Source organism: Silene latifolia, chromosome 4, assembly GCF_048544455.1.
Source record: "Silene latifolia isolate original U9 population chromosome 4, ASM4854445v1, whole genome shotgun sequence".
NCBI lineage: Eukaryota > Viridiplantae > Streptophyta > Magnoliopsida > Caryophyllales > Caryophyllaceae > Silene > Silene latifolia.
In genome coordinates, this window is record NC_133529.1 from 4,857,224 (window position 1) to 4,880,368 (window position 23,145).

A 23,145-nucleotide genomic window follows, 5' to 3' on the forward strand; every position below is an offset into this window, starting at 1 on the left:
TATGTTCTTCCCATTTCTCTATTATATGTGAGTAGTATTTTAATGAATTGGAAAGAACATTAAAACTTGGAGGGAGTATATCTTATACTGTAACATTTTAAAGTAGTTGAAATATTTTTGAAATAGGCTATGGCTAGCTAAAATTTTGTCTATTAAAAAAAATTACTTAGTATTTTTCAAAATAATTTTGGCTAATTTTTGGAAAAGAAATTAATAATTTTGTAAAAGTTATTTGGAAAATCACGTTTTAATCCTCTTTTAATTAGTACAATTGTAGTCGTAATTTGTAAGTCTTATAAATTCAGTTAAAATGTATTTCAAAATAGATATGTAATATATCATTCAATGAGACATTTATAACGCATTAAATGCCATTGAACATAAGGATTCAATATAATATTTTGTAATACCGAGTAATTTTTTATTAAATGGCAGGTTTGAATTAGTCTTTATTTTTTCCTTATTTAGTTGTGCTTTATTTAACTGCCACATCAACTCTGAATGAAAAACTATGATGCCACATCTGCACTTTTGGCTATTGCATTAAAGAAATATATGATATGATGTTTTTTTAAACTTTTAATTTCAGTTCAACTTTGTTCACTTTAGTTCAGCTTTATTTATTTCAGTATATCTCTTCACATACACTAAAACTTGAACAAGACCTAAGACTATATTTATTCCCGGAATAAATATGAACTTAATAATAGTAAAATATTATTATTATAATCACTAAACACAATTCTTACTCTCATATTTCTGTGAGTTTATCCCTTGGACTCAACTCATATACTCTCTTATTCTCAACAATAATATTACACAAATTCTTATTTAAAATAGTATTATCCATGTTAAACTTAAAACGAGTCAATTATTAGAGATGATACAAAAGTATAATGTATAGGGAATAACAAAATATTTGTCCCTTACATGAAAGTGGGGGTACATTCACAAAATCTCATTGAAAACGGACACTATCCGTCACAAACTGCAGACAGATAGTGCCCCTCTCACAAGATGCAAGTGGCATGGATGCTCCATTTTCCCTCCCACTTGCCAACCCACTTGCTTTACTGTGAGAGATCTTCAGTTTGTGACGGATATTGTTCGTCACAAACAAGACGCTTTGGGGTACATTTGACCCATTTTTATCTTAAAACGAATACACGAGTTTTAAGAGAGACTAATTGTATTTTAGACCCACTTTTTATACACAAAATATTATTCATGAGGTTTAACATGAGTCTTGGGATCTTGGGAATCCAAAACTCACCGTAATACCCAATAAAATCGATCATGTTAAATACTTTAAAGTATAACCCAAGTATAAAGGTAAGAGCATACGACACAAGATATTATTCATGAGTCTTGGAAATCCAAGACTCACTTTAAAACCCAGTAAAATCTTAGCTACTTTAACCCAAGTATAAGGATAAGAGTGCAAGACACTAACAAATCTCAAGCTAAGACCCGGTATTAGTAGTTAGTACCATGATAATGTTAGCCTAATCCGATTCGAATTTGGGTACAATTTGGATGAAGATTGAAAGTCGGAATGTGGCCTCACTATAGACAATTGTATAATTGACACGACTCGGAATAAAATCGATGTAACATATATATAGAAATAATTTTATTTTAAATAAATGTAAAGCTGAAGCTTAATAAGTACCGGGTAACTCATCCTTGATTTAGGAGTACTATTTTCCGTATATATGAAAACTGCAAATTCTGATTTATAACATCCGTATTAAATATGATTTTTCGTATACACTATATAAAATACGGAGTAGTGACGGCCACTATTTCCATTTGATGGTTTAAAATAATGGTTGACAATTTTTTGGTTTATACATTGACAATGTTAAAGTCTACTTAGTTATTTATTATCTAATTGATTGAAAAAATATAATACTCCCTCCACTTTTTAATATATGACGTTTTGCTTTTTCGAGGCGAGCCTTTGACTTTAATATTTACAACAAAATATTTAGTAAAAAATTATAAAAATTATACCATTAGATTACTTAAGAAAAACTCTTTCATATGAGTATACATATCACTATATTTAAGCATATAATTTGAGAGATATTTAAGAGAGAAGTGTGTATCTCGAAATGTGAGAAAGTCATATAAAGAAAAATAGAGGAATATAATCAAATTAACATTCCATAAATGGCTTAGACTAGTTCATGCTAATTCTTAACGACTACGGTTAATTTTATGTGACACAAGGTATGATGTATGCTATTGAATGAGTTGATGATTATAATAATAGTAACAGTTTTATTTGAATTTTCGCATTATTCTATCAAAAATCTACCCTTTTTTCAAAATTTGAAAATACGATTTTCATTCATTTCACTTATATAGGTTTGCTTAAAATTCTTCTACCATCTTTATGCTTGGCTTCGTTGTACTAGATTTGCTAGTCGAACTTCTAGTGCAACTTAGTCTGTTACCTTGTTGTGTAACATTTGGGGTACTACAATTTCCTCTCTTGCTGTCAAAAAAAAAAAGAAAAAAAAAATAATTCTACCATATTTTGAATAATAGTAAAGTGTTTCTAATTATAAAACATCCTCCTTTTTTATATTTTTTTATCTTTAATTAAAAGTTCTCGCAAAAAATATACTCCCAAGAAAGTTCATAATTGTAGGAATACGACGATATCAGGCTAAAATTGAATGATATGCACGAGCAACATTGTATTATATTGTGGATGATTATCTTAATCTATTCGAAAATTCAGGTCATGAATTACGTAAGTTAAGGATTACTCCGTATAACATAATTCTTCAAAAAGAAAATGTGAACCTATTGGATGATTATTATATTGACTTGGTAATTCTATAAATCAACTAGATCTTTGTTTTAATAAAGATAATACTATTGTTGTCAAAAAAAAAAAATAATACGATAGAGTTGAATTTAAAAATACTTCATCTGTTCCGGTTATTTATTTACCTGTTTTATTTTTTAGCTCAATTTTAGAAATGTTTTTGATGAACAATTGATCCTCCACACTCAATTGGTCCACCTATCGTCTAATAATTGGTCGTCTTTTTTTTTTTGTCTTTGTGTTAAAATCAAAGGTAAACAAATAATTGATACCCTAAGAGAGTATATATAAAAGCAATAGGTCTTGGTATAGACGGGTAGGGCGAACATACGGGTAAAGACCTCTAATAAAATGAGTAGGGAGACAAGGTGGGGCACCCCCATGTGCTTCCCACTTTATGGGAAATGGATATTTTGTGAGAGTAAATAATATCCGTCTATACGTATAGACGGATAGTGTCCGTCTATAATGAAAATTTGTGATATAAAAGATGAAATTTCCAGTTTTGACCATTAGAAAGGAGTTATTACGTTAAGATTTTAGCTTATTACCCCCAACTATGATAACCAAATCAATTGAAATCCTTAATGTGATCATTGATTTCCTGATCTTAAGGATAATGTCTCACTGGTCACTACATATGTCACTAACAAATGCACTATTGCTTGTTCAATAAAGATCGATACACTAAAATTGTCCGAAATAATAATATCAATTGGCATATAAGTTTAGAAGCTATAATTCGTATGTATGGTGTGTTAAAGTCGTATGTTGCCAAAGATAATATCTATACACTTAAAATTTAAATTAAAACAATAATAAAAGGCGGTAAGTATTATTTGTTAGGATTGGAGCAATAAAAGACGTTAGAGTTCTTTATTTACTGTAATGTTGTTTTCTAGCATTCCTTTGTTGTTCAGAGTTTCTTCGAGATAGGGGTAGGTTAGGGATGAGTCGGGCTCTTGGCCATGCCTAAAATCGGTCTATCTAGGGTTACATGTTGCTCTGTGAGGCGAGGCAAGCCGAGCTGGAGATATTTGGGCCTAACCCATTCCAAGAAATATATTTTTTTTCTAAACAGGCTTGGCGCGTCGGGGCTGAATTTTCCAGGCCCTAAACAAGGCCGGGCAATGTACAAGCTGCACGTAGGCTAGCAAAAAAAAAAGTGACTCGACAACACATACGGGTTGGGTTATGCTGACCCGTGATTTTGACTAGCTCTAAATCATACACACCATACTACCTCCCTATCTTTACTTTTGATACAAAGCACAATGCTAATAGAATAGAAGTATACTTTACACATAAATAGTAGTGTTCGAATAAAAGAACAAACAAATAACATTTATAATCCAATATCAATGACAGGGCACTATGAAATAATACAGAAGTTATACCACCTTCTCACTTAGCCCGACATGTAATAAGATACATACATAATAAAAAGAAAATTATATAAAAATGTATATTAAAACTAGATATTATCTAATAACGTGTTTTTTTTTTTAAAATATCACTAAATTGTCCTACAAAAAACACTAACTTTCCCCCAAAAAAAACCCTAAATCGTCTCCTTGTCTGCGCCGCCGCCTCCCCGACCACACACCGCCCTCCCGTCTCCCCCTTCTAATCGCCGGAGATGAGGTCATCTCAAGGCCCATCTCCGGCGATTGAACGCATCTCGTCGCTGTTTCCTTCCCTTCTGTTTAGACCTCGACTTTCGTCCTCTTGACGTCGTTCCGTTCTGATTGGACCGTCTGATGGCGGTTAACTGTCTACCTGGTTTGTTCTCCTGTCTTTTCCGCCCCTACGATTCTCTATCCTGTCATTGAAAGCCTCACATGCAACCCAGGGACGGCGGCTCCCCTTCCCTTCGCTCCTTCCCTTATCTCTGGCAGAAATCAACTTCTGGTTTGGTGTTTTGTCGAGTGGTTGGCTCTTCTTGTATGTTTATGCGTTTTTTGAGTGTTGCGTTTTGGGTCGTTTCGGTGTTCCACCTTCCCTTTCCCTTCTGGATGGTCCATGTCCGTGTTGTGTTGGTCCCTTGTCCAGGTGGTGTTCGTGTCAGTTGCCGTGTCCTTTATGGCTGATCTAGTTGCATGTAGGTCAATGGTCCTGGGGAGTTTTGTGTGGTGTCGGGTCTTGTTTTTTGGTGCTTTTTTGTGACAGTTTGATCGGTTTTGTCGGATTGGGGTTCGGTTAGTCCGTTGGGTTCGTCTCTGTCTTCGGTATGTGGTCTTGGGTGGGGTTGGTTGGTTTGTGATGGGTGTGGTATGGTGGTGTGGGGCTGATGGTTTTTTGGGGCGGTGTTGTTGGTTCGGATCGGATGCGGTGGGTTTCTTTTTCATGTTGAAGTCGTGTTTGTGGAATTGTTTTGTTTTGTTGTTCCTGTTAATAAACACCTGGTGGTTTGGGGTGTCATGTCCCCTTCTCCACGGGTTAGTTTCTACGACTGGTCTTTTGTATCGGGTCTATGTTGAGCCTGGATATCTGCGGTCTCCAGAGATGTTTTTGGTTAGAGGGATGTCCAAGTGGTATGTTCATGTTGTACCCACCTTTCTACTCGATTTTCTTGGAAACGAGGTTCTTGTCAGCGGGGGTTGTGTTCCAAAGTGTAGGAGATTACTCTCCTTTGGAGTCAGATTTCACTGGTCTGTGTTTCGTCTTTTCTTTCTACGTCCCTGTGGCGTAAGTGTACTTTGTTCTCTCACGTTGGGTCAAGGGTCTCGTGGATTTCAAGATAACGTGTATCATAGTTAAGGAGATGAATCTCCAAGACGCTTTATTGAGTCTTGTCGTAGGTATTTCTCTGAAACTGTATTGACTAAGACGAGTAAGGATAGATTTATGGGGGTTCGTTGGTTCCCAGAGGAAGATTATCATAGCCAAGGAGATGAATCTCCGAGACTCTTTTTTGGGCCTTGTTGCAGGTATTTCTCCGAAGCTTCATCAATCAAGACTAGCAAAGATGAGTGTTTTCCTATGGACAGCGCTACTCGTCCATTAAAAATTGCTGTGTATGTTGAGTTTGAAGTTCATGTTCAGACATCCGTTGTACGCCATCAACACGTTATAGATAACCATTGTTATTTTAGTTTATGTTATTAGTAGTACTTTGGGGTTTTATGTTGTAGTTATAGATATGGCCTAGTGGGTTGTACGCCTGTACCACTAAAATGTAAAACACCCTGTCAAAAAAAAAAAAAAAAAAAAAATCTAATATGGAGTAACGTTTTTTTCATTTGGCATAAACAAATGTCCAATGAAGAAAAAAATTCTTCACTTGTCGGCATGAATAGTATCATCATTACACCATTACCTTTTGTTTTCCATAACACTTGATTTTACATCAAGAAAGTAGAGCATTCAAGGTTTTAGACCATTTGTGGAACCTCATACCGTCTCATACATGATACACCGTACAATATATTTACATAAATGGAGTTTGATATTTCAATAATGGATGAAGACACTCAGTGACTCAAAACAGTCATAACAAATGATTATGTTCACTATTTTGTTAGTGATGGTTTAATAGTGCATTTTGTTATGCAACAAACTAACAATTAAACACCAATGACAAGGTCACAATCAAACTATTGATGTGAGTTGACTCGTTTGATTAAAATATTAGTGGATTATGAGTCTCGAGATTGAGAAACTCAGAAACTACAAGATATACGATATTTTTTCAGAGATGAAAACAAATTAAACGATAATGTTTTATAATGTCACATTAGAGTCGGTCGTACCGATAAAAAAAATGGAAAATTTATTGAGAATATTTGTTTATCTATAACTAAAATATTTATCACAAAGAATAAAAAGAAATTAAACAGATAATTAAAACCCCAAGTATATCAACAAAGTTTCAAAAGTTACTTTAATCTAAGGTAAAAAAGAGACAAGGTCTCTATCACATGCTCAAAATGATGTTGAAATAGTCATAATAAGTCAATACACTTGACAATAAAACATGACTTAATCGCCATCTACAATATCCAATAAAGATAACGACTGGAATTGGCCAATACCATGTAGGATTACAGGAGATTGTGTCCTTCCAAATCCAGCAATTTTTGGTGTATTGTTCACTCAATAATATCAACTTGCATGACGCAATATTACTTTTCCGTCACGATTATTTATTTACCTATTATCCACTTTTCACTACTAGATCTGTAGATTTGGTAAAACTGACCACGATTCGAATGACCCAACCTGATAAGGTACCTGATAAGGTTGATTGAGACTCGGGACCCAACCCGACTTGAGTGACTCAAAATGACCCGATTGAATCAAAATGACTCGAAATGACTGAAGTAATGCAAAATCATGACCCGAAATGACCCAAACGATCCAGACCAACCTGATCTGAAATGACTCGACCCGAATGACCCATTTGACAGGTTTACCATTTAGACCACCCCAAGCAGAAGGTCGAGTTAATCGGGTCACCAATATTTTTTCTCTTAATCACACCTTAATTATCTTGACCCACCTTCACCCTCCCAAGCAGAAGGTCACGACCTAGGTCAGCAACCCAATCATTTTTTACTTTCCAGCCAATGAGAGAGTGTCACCTACTGTCACCATACTCAACCGAAGGTCACCTTCCCTTTGTTTTGACGATTGTCCTTTTTTTGTTTCCAGCCAATAGGTCGGGAGACTGTCACCTACCAGGTCACCAACAAGCTTACCAACTCAATTGAAGATCACCAATTGACCCTAAGTACTTCAAGGTCACCAAAATCATTTTCTTAATCCTAATTTAAGGAGTCATTAAGGTGACCCAACAAGGTCACTGACCCAGTCACCGTTAGAAACATTTTTTATAGTAATTTGATCATTCACATAACCTATTTTCCACTTGTCACTCAATAACAATACCTACATATGATCTTTTCCCCTCTCTTTGATCTTTGTGTCAAAATCAAAGATAAACAAATGACCGGAACGAAGAGAGTAGTATTTATTTAACTCAATATATACTTACGACTAACAGTGGTCAAATATTCGGGCCGGGCCAGGCTTGACTAGGCGGATCAAGTGCCCCGGGTAGGGGTGGGTCAACACGGCCCAAACGGGGTCCAATGGAGGTGGACCCAAAACCGCCTAGGTCCGGATCGAGGGCAGGTCTTGGCGGGCCGAGTCCTATAGTTCAACATTCTTTTCGATCATACATATCAAATTAGAGGTGAGTTAAGGCGAATCTGGGCAGGTCAAGCTGGATTTGTTCGACCCGAGACGGGTCGGGTACCTCGAATGTTTGACTAGGGCCACTTGCGATTGTCGTCTCATATGACAAAAGAAAAATGACCATGACGTTTTAATGTTAAAGGGTCACCTTTTTATAAAAGGTAGTTCTTTTTTTTTTTTTTTTTTTTTTTTTTGGCAGCAGTAAAATGGATATTTTTATCCGTGGTACCATGTAACAATCGCATCCAAGACCTATAATTTATTAATTTAATGCAAATAATCTAGATAGATTTGCACCAGTTGAAACTGACAAACTCTAATTAAGATATTTTTAATATAATAAAGAGATGTGATTATCTTTAACACAAAGATCAAGTGTCCTTGATGAAATAAGTTAATCACACTTTAGCCTTTTTAGTTTTTAACCTTTTGGACAAAGAATAGACAATTAAACAAGTGGGACGACCGTATTTGGGAAGATCACACAAAATCCGATCTTCAGAATCTTAACTTTTGGCTCTTTTTGCTCACCTTAAAAATAGGGCGCCCATAAATACACGGGCAACATCTACTTGGACACGGAAAATGCTCTCTTTCAGCTCTAATTTGCAGAGTGGTGGGGTCCACTTACTTTGTCTATATGCAAGATTATCCGTGTCCCAGTACAATCCCTCCGTGAATTTATGGGCACCCTAAAAATACCCATTATTTAATTAAATTATAAATTAAATTAAACATTTCATTTAATATTATTTGCAGAATATAAATACAAATTTTCTCTCTTCTGATGTTCCTGCAGAAACAAACAAGAAATACCAACCATAAAGCTTAAAATCCCAGCTCATTTCCTAACAAAAATCCCTGCATTTACTGCTCAAAAATCCTGTCTTTTAAATCTGTTTCGGAAAATTCTCGTGGTACCCCTGAGGTTTACGACATTTGTCGATCTTATTAATTATAATATAATGTCAAGAGTTGGTGGAGTTCACAGGAGAAGCTCATCTGAGTTAATTCAGGCTTCTGAAATGCATTGTATGGAAGAATTTCATGTGTTAGCTGTTGATGATAATTTTGTTGATAGAAAAGTTATTGAGAAACTCTTAAAGATTTCTTCTTGCAAAGGTTAGCAAACAAATTAAACATGTCAAAAATGTTTTATGTCATTTGAATATTTGTTTTTCGTCAACAACATCGATGACAACATTACCCCAGTGCCTCAATAACTCCCGCTAATTAAAATTTGTATGAAAAAATTATGTTTGCAGTGACAGTTGTGGAAAGTGGTAAAAGGGCATTGCAGTTTTTGGGACTTGATGAAGAGAATGACTCTGCAGGATCAACAGGATGCTGTAATGTATGTTAAAGTTGGTGTCTTTCTTTCAAATATTTGAATATTCACAAATTTCTGTTTAAGACGGATATAGCCGTCTTAAGGAAGACTAACTGTTGAATGTTTTTTTTGTAAAGTTTTGATCTTTAAGATTATTTTTGGTAAATTTTCTGACCATGAAATGAAAGATGATGTTAAATGGTTTGATGTTGCAGGGAATGAAGGTGCATTTGATTATAACAGACTATTCAATGCCTGGAATGACAGGATATGAGTTGCTAAATAAAATCAAGGTTTGTTCTTCACTTCTAAAACGGATATTCCCGTCTTAAGCAAGAATTTATGTATTTTTATATGATATTCCTTTCCATTTGTAGGTATTTCTTTCAAAGTTCCTGTCTTTTCAGCTTTAATTTGTATATACTTTTTTTAACTCACTGGTTCAGATCATGCTGCAGAGAATCTGGCTGTTTTTCTTTTTTTTTGGTGATGAATTTTGAATGACATGTTCAAGAATCATGCTTGTTTTCCCTGAAAGCTTGAATTTTTAGGTTTGACATATGCATAACATACAATCATAGGTTTATGCACATGCACTGGCGGAGCCAGAGGGGCTAGCAAGGGCGCTTGCCTTCCTTGGACCTTAAATTTCAGATATTTAGTTTAAATTTCCATTTTTTCTGTTCTTCGAGTTTACCTTCTGTATAACTCGTCCACCCTCTCGAACTTTTTTAGCCCCTCTAAATAATAATCCCAGCTCTGCCATTGCGTACATGGTACATTTGAATTTTGATAATTAGAGCAATTGTTGTCTGAATTAATGGATTTTGTCAATATCTAGCATTACATGTGATGTATGCTGAATAGCACGAAAATGGTGCTAAGGAACATATTTCGGCTTCAGTCTGATTGGAATTCTGTTTTGTCCTAACAGGAATCGTCGAAGTTCAGAGAGGTACCTGTGGTGATAATGTCTTCTGAGAACATTCTAACTCGAATTCACAGGTACTACAGAATAACATGGCTTAAATTTTCATGATGATTATTTTTGTTTAAAGGGTCGGCCAGTCGGAGCCACCTATGACAATATCGATACTGACAGATTTCGAACCCCATGAGCCGCATCACTCCATAACTGTACTAACTACTAACCTGTCTTTTGGATGATCTAGAGTAACAAGTATAGATTGATTGCATTAGCTTCTTTGCCCTATTGATGCTATTGGTCATGTATTACTGTCATCTATCATCTTCACTGTTTGCCAAGTCCTTAAATTGCTTTAATAACAAAGTCAGTTTGGTTGACATCTTAAAAATCTAATTGTTCCTGTTTCTTCAGACAAGAAGTTTATGTGTCTGACTTGTTATATGAACGCGGAAAAATGAACATTGTAGATAAACATGAAAGTATGATTTTTTAATCTTCCTGCTATATAGCGAAATGTTGTTAAACATTTGCCCCAGTCGTAATCCTGGAATCGGTCATCCAGGTCTGATCTCAGTTGTTGTGGCTGAAAACGCCTCCAAATCGGGATACAGACATACAGTCATAATGCCATGTCGCGTTTCGTGGACTGGTCTAATACTAATTGACTGTCCTTAAGGTCATTCTGGTATAAACTTGAATTAATCAAGATATGGAGATCAGTTGACTTATATTTAATTAATATGCAAAGATCTAGTGACTGCTGTAATCAGATTTATTTAGTTTAAATAATACTAATTTGAGTAGCATATTCAGTGAGTCTAAAGAACAATCCTGTTTTTTATTCAGCAACCAAATCTATGAATTTATCAGCAAATCTGTTTATAATTTATGGTTTGCATTACCTCTTCGAAATAAAAATATAGCCACAGAAGTAAACGAAACCGTTGTCTAAGACAACCTTTTACTTGTACCATAAATACTTTTAAATTAACAATGAGTTTGTATTTTATATATTTCTGAGTTTCTGACTATTTAGCAACATCAATAAAAAAAAGTCAGTTTATTATGATGTTGGGTACTGCTTTGCACATTTGCTGCATGTTACTCTGACTCGCAAAATTATGTGACCGTATTAGTGTCTGACATGATATTTGCTGTAAATCTAACAGATGTTTGGAGGAAGGAGCAGAGGAGTTCTTACTAAAGCCAGTGAAGTTAGCAGACGTGAAGCGCCTTAAAGACTTGATCGTAAGGGGTCAATCAAGCAGAGTTAAGGAGACAAGTACGTCTACTAATCCAATACTACATGAACTTCACGGTCATTCATCAGTGCCTCCATCGTCACCCTCAACAAAAGACATCAACCCTGTTATTCTGAGCTACCCGTGTCCCTCCCCAAAGAGCGCTTGCATTTCAAAGCGTTCTCGACTTCGTTGCAGGAGCTCCAAGTACCATTCCGAGTTGTCTCTGCACTGAACACCTAACACTGAACACCAGACAAAACTGCTGTGGTTTTTTGTGCCTTTTTTTTAGCAGTAACTTGCATAATTACGGGCAACGAAGAGAGAGAGAGGTTTTGATGTGAATATGAAAGGTGAAGGAAGAAACCTAATCTCAGAGAGGAAACATGCATAAATCAGAATACCATGAGTTTTTCCCCCTCTCAAAGTTATACTCCACTATGGAACATGATGTTTTTTGCTGCAACTGCGAATGACTCGACTTTTTTTTTTTTTTTTTGGCTTCCAGACTCTTAAAACAGAAATTTATTTAATTTTTTTTGGTAGTTATATCTGAGAAAATGTTGGGCTTCCAAAATTCTTAGCTGTAAAACTTTTATTTACGGTATGTTGCTGCTTAGAGTGGATCTGAAATCCAATTCCGACCGTGACTGCTGAAATAATGCAGTCTTTCTGAATCTTCCCTATTTGCAAAAATGGGAACTGAGATAAGTAACCTGGTTTACATACAGAAGCAAATTATGGATGAACCATTGTGAAAATTGCGTCGGGAATTACATCAAACGACCGATACTTCACAAAAAAGTAGGGAAATAATTGGTCTGAAATTTAGAGTATGAATCTTTATACCACTTATCTATTCACATACCAACATCAATTCATCTACAATCAGCAAAAGCAACCAAACTCACATTATTCTGTTCACAGCTCAGTTACCTTAGTGCTCATAACCGCAAACTTATACGCTCATCTACCAGCTCATATCAGACTCGATGAAAAACAAACAACTGATAGACAGCAGTAAATTGAATAAGCAAAATACAGCGATTTTTCTCTGCTAAACCCTGGAAAACATGCTACAGGAGCGTGCCAGTCGAATTGGTGTATCCTTCTCATCTGCCTCCGAAGAGTAAGGCTTCCTGCAACCTGGACAACGTGCATCCTCTTCGAGGATTCGCTTGTGACAGAAAAGGCATAAATGGAACCCACAAGGGCAAGGGAGAAAACTCGAGTCTGTCAAGTCCAAATCTTCACAGCATATAGGACATGAGGTAGGAACAGGAGAAGTCATCTTACGACCCCAAGGATTACCAAGGAAGCTCCCGCGGGTGGACAAATTGGGTAAACTTTGAGGTCTGGAAGCATCATCCGGTCTCCACGCCTTGCTGTTCACTCCACCCCGACCGACAATACCCACACAGTCAGACTTCCCCTTTTCTACTTGTGCATCAACATTTTGAGCAGAGCCAACCCTAACTTCATCATCAAGACTTCCGAGTTTATTCTTAGTTTCAACACCAACCAATGCGTCTGCCACCGTCTCCCAATCATCAAGACACCCACCATCACCATCATCATCATCACCTCCAAACCCCGGCCCACGGCCTTCTTCCTCCTCAGTCACACTCCCAGAACAGCAACCCCCACTGCCAAAACTTACACTACTCGCGCTACTCCTACTAGAACTGCTGCTGCTGCTACTCCCACCATAACTATTCACCGAATCATTCACACTACTCGTTGGACTATTCGCCATTACCTCCTCCTCTTCCTCCTCCGAATCACCGTCACAATTTTTAATCTGCTCAACATTCACATTCCTCACCTCCACTCCCTTACAACAAACCTCCTCCCTCTCCCTCTCCTTCCCCTTCCCCTTCTTCTTTTCTTTTTTCGTCTCGGTTATCGGCCCATTATTACCGTTCCCTCCCGAATTCGAACCATTATTACTCACTGTCAAAACACATAACACCCAAATTACTCAAACTAATCAAATAATTTCACAATAAAAACTAAAACATCACCTCATAATTAATTAATTAATTAATTAATTACGGAATATATGATTACCTTGATTAAGCCATTGTTGTCGTCGAGCATCAAGCTTACACTGCTTCAATTTCGCCGACCTATTCGCCTACCAAATCAAACACATTTCCTCAAAATCAAACACAAATCTTTAACAGTCATCGTATGCGACAAACAAAATGTGATCACTTTACGATAAACTGCGATCATTTTATGTTAAAAAGTGAAAAAGTGACCACTTTTTAACATTAAAATTGATCACTTTTTTCTGTTGTCGACATCATAGTATAATTCGCGCAAATCATTAATCTTTAATCAATGCATTCATCAACAGAATCATATCACAACATAATCAAATAAATGAAGAACAAATAAATAAATAAAATGCATGAATTAAAAATAAAATTAATCGAAATTAAGAATTAAAGAGAGAAGATTACTCGTTTTTTCTTGCCGAAATCTTTCGAAGCACTAGGAATTGATGAATTGATGGTTGAATCAGAAATCATGATGATTGTTATTACAAATTTACAAGAATCAAAACCCTAATTTTTCCCCCTTTTTATGATTATTTAATTGATTTTATTTTTGGGCGAAAATTTTAGGTGATGACTGATGAGGATAGATAACGGAAACTGCTCTGCTCCTCTTAATATTTTCAGAAATAATATTTTGTTGGTATATATAGTTGGGTAATCCCAATTTTACCCCTAGATATTTTGAAAATTTACGGTGTGATTAAGTGGTGGTAATTAGGGTTTAAGGGAGATTTATGAGGGTGAGCTAGGTTAATTATTGTTGATGACTAAAACGACAGCGTTTGGAAGGGGTGATGCCGTGATGGTGTGCTTGGGCTCCACGGTAATTGATTGGGTGAAGGGTAGTTTGGTCTATGGTGAGAGAGATAAATGAGGTAAGTGACAGTCATTAGTGGAGGTAAACGAGGTGGTAGTTGCTTGGAGGAGGGTCTATTAATATATCCGCAAAGGGTTTTTCTAACCTATACCAAAATAGAAAGTAATAAATGTATTTTCTTGTAAATCAAAGTAAAAATAGTTGATATTACAATTTTGCATAAAAATATCATTTATTTATTTTCTTTTTGGTTTTCTTATCCTATGCCTAGTTGGCATAGGTTAGAAAAATCGATCCACAACTTATTGTTTAGGATGGATAAGTTTAAAATAGATCAAATAATATGTATAAGAAGAAAATAAAATGTCTATAGAAAAGTAAATGATTCGTTATTATATGTTCAAGTGGGATGGTATTTAAACTCTTTTAGACCCTGTTTTTTGGACTTAATTTCAGCTCATTTGAATTCAGTTTATCTCTATTCAGTTCAGTTCAACTCTTACTTCAGTTCAGTTTAGTTAAGCTCCATTAAATTAAGTTAAGTTAAGTTAAGTTCAAATAATATCAATCTAACAATCCAAAAGAACATGGCCTAAATGTTAAGACAAAATAACACTTCACTGTTTTACCCTTTTTAAGGGAGAATAACGGTAAATAATGATAAATAAGAATTACGGATTATATGCATTTTCTAAAGAGAAATACTATATGACAAATTTATGCGTACATTGATTTTATTAATGTTTGATTTAAACTTATTTCCACTTTTGTATCATTGTCCTTTTTCAAATTACACTTCTATTGTCCTTTTTCAAATTACATCTTTATGCTGGATAGTTTATTAAATTTAATGATAATAATGTCTCTGTTCCGGTTATTTATTGTCCTATTTTATTTTATTGTATTTCAGTCAATTATTGTCCTTTCTATTTTAAAAACGAATTTGATGAACAATTTGATTATTTACACACAATTTGGTTTACTTGTCATTTAGTAGAAGACCCTCATAATTTTCTGGTCTTTATACTAACACAAATTCTTATTATAGACGGACACTATCCGTCTATAGCTATAGACGGATAGCTATAGTCTATAGACGGATAGTGTCCCTCTCACAAATTAAAGTGGGTAGTGCAAGTGGGGTATCCATTTTCCACCCACTTGCACTACCCACTTTAATTTGTGAGAGGGACACTATCCGTCTATAGCTATAGACGGATAGTGTCCGTCTATAATAAGACGGACTGTTATACTAAAACCAAATAACAAAAATTGACTGGGACAGTGTGGGTAGTAATTTAAGATGAATAATGATTGAGATACTTTTGGGCTGAGAACAATAATGTGTGGGTTTCATGTTGGATTGTTGGGTGTGCAAAGTCCAATTCGTTCATCAAATATTGGGTAGAGTGTTGATAGTTCAAAGCAAGGTCCCTCCTAGGCCTCCATTCAACTCCACTCTACCACTTTGTTTTTTCACGTTTTTGTCAACGCATGTTTTACGTAGTAAAATCGTTAGTTACGTATTTGCAAAAAATATAAAAGTTAGATATTTTTAATGTACTCGTAAAGACGAATCAAATAAGATCCCACATAAATATATTGTCACTTATATTTTCAGAGAATTAAAATTGAATGTTAAATTGTGAATAGTGTACAAAATGGAAAGTAGTAGAGTGGATTTAAATGGAGGAAGTTATAACCTATGTTGCGCCTGAATTGAGTTGGGTAAGGTTCTAAGGTAGTAACCTAGTAGGCATGTACGGAGTAAATTATTGGACAATTTTTCAACAAATATCTTGGAACTTATGTATTCCAAGTTTCCAACTTTACAACTAGCCATTAGACCTGTCAAACGATCAAGCGGATTGGGTCAAATTTTGACAGATCTGCTAGCCATGGATCTTCACATTATGAGGATTTTGAGAGAGATTGTATTTGGAGTTTAAAGATTCGGGTTCGATCGATTTCAGTAATAGTTGAATACATTGATATTTGATACTTAATGGAGATTTACTAATCTTGTTTTAGGATATATTTATTTAAAGACATGATTCATTCACTAACTTGATTCAAATCCGAATTAGAGTTAAAATTGGAGGAGATCATCAATCATCTCAATACTATCCTTTTGTATACGGTATATGAAGTATCTTATACCAAGTCTATTAGCGGTATACGAAGTATCTTATACCGAGATCATCAATCTATATATTATGTGCGAGGGAGATTCCAGAGTCCAGACCACCCTTTCAATCACAAAAGTCAACACATTTATATAATATTCCCTTCACATTTTATTGTTCTTCCTATTTCTCCATTATATGTGAGTAGTATTATAATAAAATGGGAAGAACATAGAAATGTGAAGGGAGTAACAAAATTTAAAGAATACTTTACACAATATTAACGATTCGAGGTAAAATCGTCTCACAAAAGACGTACCCACATATCATAACAATAAATAATTTAATTAAAATATCCATAAGTTGTGCCGTAGCAAAAACATAGAAAGAGGTGCCCGAAAACAAGGCCTTGAGACGCGTAAAATCATTCTCAAACCGCATTATTATCCTTCCTCCTTTATATACTCCGTAACACCAATTCTGAATACGGACACTTTTCGTCACAAGCTGTAGACATTTTAACGACAAAACGTGATCATTTTAATGACAAATTATTATAGCTTAGGACATTATTCTGGTAACTTTTTAAGTAAAATGATTACATTTTCGTCTTAAATGGATCACATTTTATCATGTCTTCAACTTGTGACGAAATATACCCATCACAAGCAAGACGCTTTGATTCCGTAATCCTTAACATCACTGGACCATCCTACTTCAGTACTTCACTCTCACACTCTCACTCTAACTACTACCAATAAATAAAACAAAACAAAATAAATAGATACAATAATGTTGGTGACGAAGATGAACAATATATTAGCTCTACTTTTCTGGGTATTGTTATTACAGGGAAGTGTAATAATAGTAGAAGGGAACCCTGTAAAAGAGAAAGCAAGATGCATATTTCCAGCTATGTACAATTTCGGAGACTCCAATTCGGATACAGGAGGTATTTCTGCTGTGTTTAAGCCTATTGCTTCGCCTTATGGCCAAACTTTCTTTAAGAAGCCTGCTGGACGGGATTCCGATGGCCGCCTCATTCTCGATTTCATCGGTATCTATTTCTACATTTCTACCTATTTGCTCCATTTCTTTGATTATGTATATTGTTAGGGACTAGTTCGATTTCAATTTATTATTACCCCTTTCAGTTAGTAATTTGTCGAGTTCAAATCCCGCCAGCCTTATATTTACCTTTGATTAAAATACATTTTACAATCGATAAAATAAAATAAAATAAAATAATGAGAGAGTTTTCCGCTTTATAAGCTAAGAGTTATTCCCTCTATAGCCAATTGGCTTTAGAGTGGAACCCATTTGGGTGTGGCCCAGACCTGTTTGCATTCTTTAACAGAAGCAAATGATTTGGACAGATGAGTGGCCCAGCATATCAAATGATCGGGACAAAGAGAGTAATAAGATTACAACAGCCTATGAACAATTAATTGATGGAGTAGTTTTATTTGAGAATTTGTATTTTTTTGAATTGTCTAATTTGTTACTAGCATACATAACATGTGCTAGTAATGTCTGGGTAGAAGAGCACTGGTGGTTAGTTAGCTAGGTGAATAACATACATCATAACTGTTCTATTTCAATACGAAGCATACATAACATGTGCTATTTTAATTCATTTTAAGGGTAGGAAAGTCAGTTTAAATTCAAAATTTGCTAAATTTAGAATTGGGTAGTTACTTTGATATGACCAAAGTGGGTAACTGAGCAATTACTAAAATTGTGATGGATTTGGTGCCTAACTTAGAATTGATTCTGTTGTTAACAAAACTTCCTAGATCCGTACTCCTTCCATTCTCATCATTTGTAATCATAGGCAAACAAATGAATGCGACGGTGGGACTCGTGGGAGTAGCATCTAGGAACAATATTACTACTAGTTAGTCAAAGGCTTCCCCGCCTATAGCGAGGCAAGGGGCGGATTGTATGTGTTATAACAGAAGCAAGACAGAACTGATAAAAACAATAAAGAGACAAACGCACAGATTTACGTGGTTCACTAACGGTGTGTTAGCTACGTCCACAGGGCAGAAGGGAGAGAGTTTTATTGATATGTGAGAGTTTATATAATACTCTCTAAACCTAATACAAAATGACCTAATAAAGGCCCAAGACAGACCTAGCCCAATAACAGATACGGATACCGTTTAAGTTTCGGGGGCGTTGCCCCCGAACCCCTAAACCAGGGCGCTTCGCCCCTGGACCCAGACTCGCTGACCGGTCAGCGAGACCCCCGCATAGTTATTCGAAGCGGCGGTTAACAGAATCAAGGCACAAACCCAACAGTATGCAAACCTTACCGTTGAAATATAGACTATTTTGAACAGCCCTGGTCAGTACTCAGTAGTGATGAGTTGTGGGTTGTGTTCTGTTTTATTTATGCAGCGGAGCAAATAGGATTGCCGTACCTGAGTGCTTACCTGAACTCTTTGGGCGCAAATTTCAGTCATGGAGCTAATTTTGCCACAGGAGGATCAACCATTCGTCGTGAAAATGAGACAATTTTTCAAAATGGGATTAGCCCTTTCTCGCTTGATGTCCAAATTTGGCATTATGATCAGCTCAAGTCTAGATCCAAGGATCTTTATGCTCAAGGTATAATAGTTTTCGCCTTCTCGTTATTGTTCTTAATGACCTCAATTTAGTACTAGTACTGATGACTGCTACTTGGTGCTTTAAACAATCTCTCAGCTGGGAATTCCTTGATGAGAAGCGTGCTTCCGAGGCAGGAAGACTTCTCAAAGGCTCTTTATACATTTGACATTGGCCAAAACGATCTCTCAGTCGCTTTTCGTACAATGAACGATGACCAAGTTCGTGCTGCTATTCCTAATATCATTGACCAATTTTCTTCTGCAGTACAAGTAAGTTCAGAATATGGCTTATTTAACTTTCTGAGTTTCTTGTATTATGAATTAGTAGTCGACTGATGCAATAGTTGGCGCAATTTTCCTAATGGACATTTTGTGTGCGCTTAAAAATATTGACAGCATCTGTATGAAGAAGGCGCACGGTCATTCTGGATACATAATACAGGTCCTATCGGCTGTTTACCTGTCCAAACATTTTACAACATCAATCCACCACCTGGAGTTGAAGACCAGTACGGTTGCTTGAATAGCCAGAATGCTAAGGCTGTTGAGTTCAACAAGCAGCTTAAAGACGCAGTTACAAAACTGAGAACAAAGCTTCCTGAAGCTGCTATCACATACGTGGACCTGTATGCGGCCAAATATGGATTAATCAGCAAAACAAAAAGCCTAGGTAAAGCTTATTAACTAATATTATGCTCTTCAACTTCATGTTCAATTTATACTCGCGAGTCACGAACAACAAATCGTCTTGATATCTATATTACTCAGATTTCTTTCCAAGTCACTGATATTGGTTTGTGTCCAAGTCATAAATTCTCATTTTTTAAATGAAGTGTTAAGGAGTCACACACATGTTCGAGTGTCAAGAAACCATCTCAATCAAAAGCTTACCTTAACCTGATGGTTGGAGTCCCAAAGATCTATTTTATACCACGCCCCCTCACACAAATGCCCAATGCCTTATACTTTGTGAGATTTGAACCCGTGACCTTTTAGTCACTGGCTCAAAAGCTTACCTTAACCTGATGGTTGGAGTCCCAAAGATCTATTTTATACCACGCCCCTCACACAAATGCCCAATACCTTATACTTGGTGAGATTTGAACCCGTGACCTTTTAGTCACATGGCTCTGATACCATGTTAAGAAACCATCTCAACCAAAAGCTTAAAAAGCTCAAGTAATGGTTGGAGTTCCAAAATCGATTTTATTCTCTTAACACAGAATATCGAGTGTCAGACCCGAATATGCAAGGTAATATGAAGAGATGGAGTAAAATAGCTTGATAGAGGATCTAATTGGGCTAAGAGTCCAACACATAATGCATTTAAGAAGAAACGGTTGTTTAAAAGCGATTCTATAAGTCTAAAACTAGCTCATTTACTCTGTTAGTGTTGCCGTTTGCTAACAGGATGGGCAGACCCAAAGAAGGTGTGCTGTGGGTACCATGAGAAATATGATCATGTATGGTGCGGGACAAAGGGAGTGATAGGGAACGGCACATCAGTGTATGGCTCAGTTTGTTCGCATCCAGAGTTACATGCGAGTTGGGATGGTGTACATTACACTGAAGCTGCTAACCATTGGTTCGCTAATCACATATTGAATGGCTCTCTCTCTGATCCACCAGTCCCGATCAGCCATGCTTGTTATAGGGCTTGAAGGGTTTGCATCACCCGGAAACTCCTGATTCTTACACAGTAGATTTAATGAAGGCCTATTTTCAGTACGGGTAAGTTTAGTGCCATTTTCGGCTTTTGCCTAGAAAGCCAATTCCTATAGTTTAGCATCCTGTACTAGTGTACTACATTCTGTGCCATTGTGTTGCCTTGACTCAGGACAATATTCGGAAATAAAATGTAGTTTCAATCGTTCTTGTAGTGCCCTTTCCGACATATTAATCTAAGAAGGAAACTATGAACTCTCTTCTCAAACCTCTTAACACTCCCCATTACATCCGAGGTCTCTTAAAATGCAGTAGAAATCATCGGTGCGCATTTGCCCTTCCATATGACTATAAGAGGTCTCTTGAAACTCATGTAGAAACCATTGGAGCTCAGTACTTGAATGGTAATTTACAAACCCTTGAAGGAAGGCTTATTCTAGTGGCATGAGAAATCTTGGGCCTGGTCTGACCTCTAAGGAGGAAAAGCCCAGTTCACGAGTCTTAGGAAAGCTCCAATTTTTTCCGTGTAAAACATACACTCTATTAGGCTATTATTGGACTACTAAACTCGTTATGGAGCGGTTTATTTGCGGGTTATTTATGGGTCAGGTTATGGTAGGTTTTCGGGTAGGGCAAGGTTTTGACAGGTCTAACAGTAACCTATTCCTTGGCCAGTTCTATATATGCGTGTGTTATTATCTGGCCGGTGGAAAAAGTGGATTATTTACAAATTATTTCTAGACGGGCTTCGACCGTTTTTCGGGTCAGGTTATTTTTGACATGTCACATAAACCCATTTCTTGCAATTAGCTTGTTTGAAGGTCTTTCATCAAAATGACCATTTTCATTAAACTATTTCCCAAACTAATCATTTTCCAATTTTAATTCCCATTTTAACCATTTCTAGTTTCGTGGCCCGTAAATTTCACGGGATATTTTGTTTTTAGTGTTATGTTTTTAGTGTTTCTAGTAATTGAGACATTATAAAATATCAAATCACATAGTAAGATTAATAATTCATGATAGATCGTGTACTTAAAATACGGGAATTAACATGTTAATATAAAGATCAAAGTCGATAAATTAAAGAGTATTATTTTTTCAAAAGTAAAATGATGAAAAAATCAACAAATACCAAAATAAAAAATACAGTTGAAAAAAAAACATAAAAACTATTACTCATTCACGTTGATGTCGCCAATCTTACACTTAGTTTTTATATATAGTTTTTTAAACAATCCTAATATTTTACTTCTCCATATAATCTTCTTTCTCCCATGAGTCGTCCCTATAAAATTGATACAATTGAAGTAAATATATTGAAAAACATTGAGTAATTTTAAAAATAACGAACTCAAACGAGTTCCCGAGCCGAGCCTTAGTGTGCTCGAGCTCGGTTCGGTTTGGGCTCAGCTTAGTTCGAGCCCGAGCTCGAGCTCAGTTTGACCGATCTCGAGCCGAGCTTTATTCGAGCCGATTTCGAGGGCTTGTCGAGCAGGCTCAGTTCAATTACAGCCCTAAGAATTAATAATACTGACATTACAAGTCATGAAATACTTATGTAATCGACTTGTTGTAGGAACGTTTTAATTATCTATCCAATTATAAAAAAAATAAAAAATTGGAATTGTGCATAAGTGGAATTTTTGTTTCTCACCAAAACATTGAAAGTGGGTTTGTGCAGAAGTGTCAAACTGTCAACGTCCTTAACAACAAAAATAGGCATCAATAGTCGTGGATCTAAAACTAAGCGTTATGGGATGAACGAAAAGTATTAACAATTGTTGGTCTAAAAAAAAAAAGAAAAGTATAACTATACTTCTAGCCAATCAGACTAGATTTTCTCAATTTATCAATTTGTAAAAAAAAAAAAAAAAAAACAACAAAAACATTACTACCCATTGCATCAGTGGTTCTCGCAAATTGTAGAGTAAGGAAGAGTCAAATGTATGCAGTCTTACCCTTGTGTTAATACCACAAACAGTTAGTCTTGTTGAAGACGAGTCGGAGCAAGTGACGGGTAATGCCACTCACAAAACGAATAGGGGGATAAGGTGGGGGCACCCCCATGTGCTTCCCTCTCTCCTCTATTTGGGTCATTTGTGAGAGGAAATGGTATCCGTCACTCCAAAGTGACGGATACGTGCCGTCTTCAATGAGATTTTGTGTACCACAAAAAGGCAGTTTTCGAATTATCTAAGATGAAAACTGCGTCAAAAATTGAATCGAATGACCAATACCTCACCAAAGAAAGAAGGACAACCACTTTAATGAGTTATTTTAATTTATTTCATTATAATCCCTAACTAAAAAGGCAAA

The 23,145-nt window shown here is 36.0% G+C and overlaps 3 protein-coding genes across 3 annotated transcripts; 2 read left to right on the forward strand and 1 right to left on the reverse strand.

Annotated features, from left to right (window-relative positions):
* Positions 1-8,842: 8,842 nt before the first annotated feature.
* LOC141652662 (two-component response regulator ARR17-like) lies at positions 8,843-12,159 on the forward strand. The gene is made up of 5 exons (XM_074460223.1): positions 8,843-9,163; positions 9,307-9,395; positions 9,587-9,664; positions 10,306-10,376; positions 11,469-12,159. Exons 1-5 carry the CDS (start codon positions 9,007-9,009, stop codon positions 11,773-11,775), a joined length of 702 nt encoding a protein of 233 aa, XP_074316324.1. The 5' UTR covers positions 8,843-9,006; the 3' UTR covers positions 11,776-12,159.
* Positions 12,160-12,345: 186 nt separating this feature from the next.
* Positions 12,346-14,222, reverse strand: LOC141652661 (uncharacterized). Its single transcript, XM_074460222.1, has 3 exons — positions 14,009-14,222; positions 13,611-13,677; positions 12,346-13,493 (listed from the first exon to the last, which is right to left on the reverse strand). Exons 1-3 carry the CDS (start codon positions 14,075-14,077, stop codon positions 12,598-12,600), a joined length of 1,032 nt encoding a protein of 343 aa, XP_074316323.1. The 5' UTR covers positions 14,078-14,222; the 3' UTR covers positions 12,346-12,597.
* A 3,022-nt stretch (positions 14,223-17,244) lies between these two features.
* Positions 17,245-21,034, forward strand: LOC141652665 (GDSL esterase/lipase At5g14450). The gene is made up of 5 exons (XM_074460226.1): positions 17,245-17,606; positions 18,953-19,162; positions 19,259-19,431; positions 19,558-19,831; positions 20,572-21,034. The coding sequence occupies exons 1-5, from the start codon at positions 17,342-17,344 to the stop codon at positions 20,820-20,822; spliced, it is 1,173 nt and encodes a 390-aa protein (XP_074316327.1). The 5' UTR covers positions 17,245-17,341; the 3' UTR covers positions 20,823-21,034.
* Positions 21,035-23,145: the final 2,111 nt, after the last annotated feature.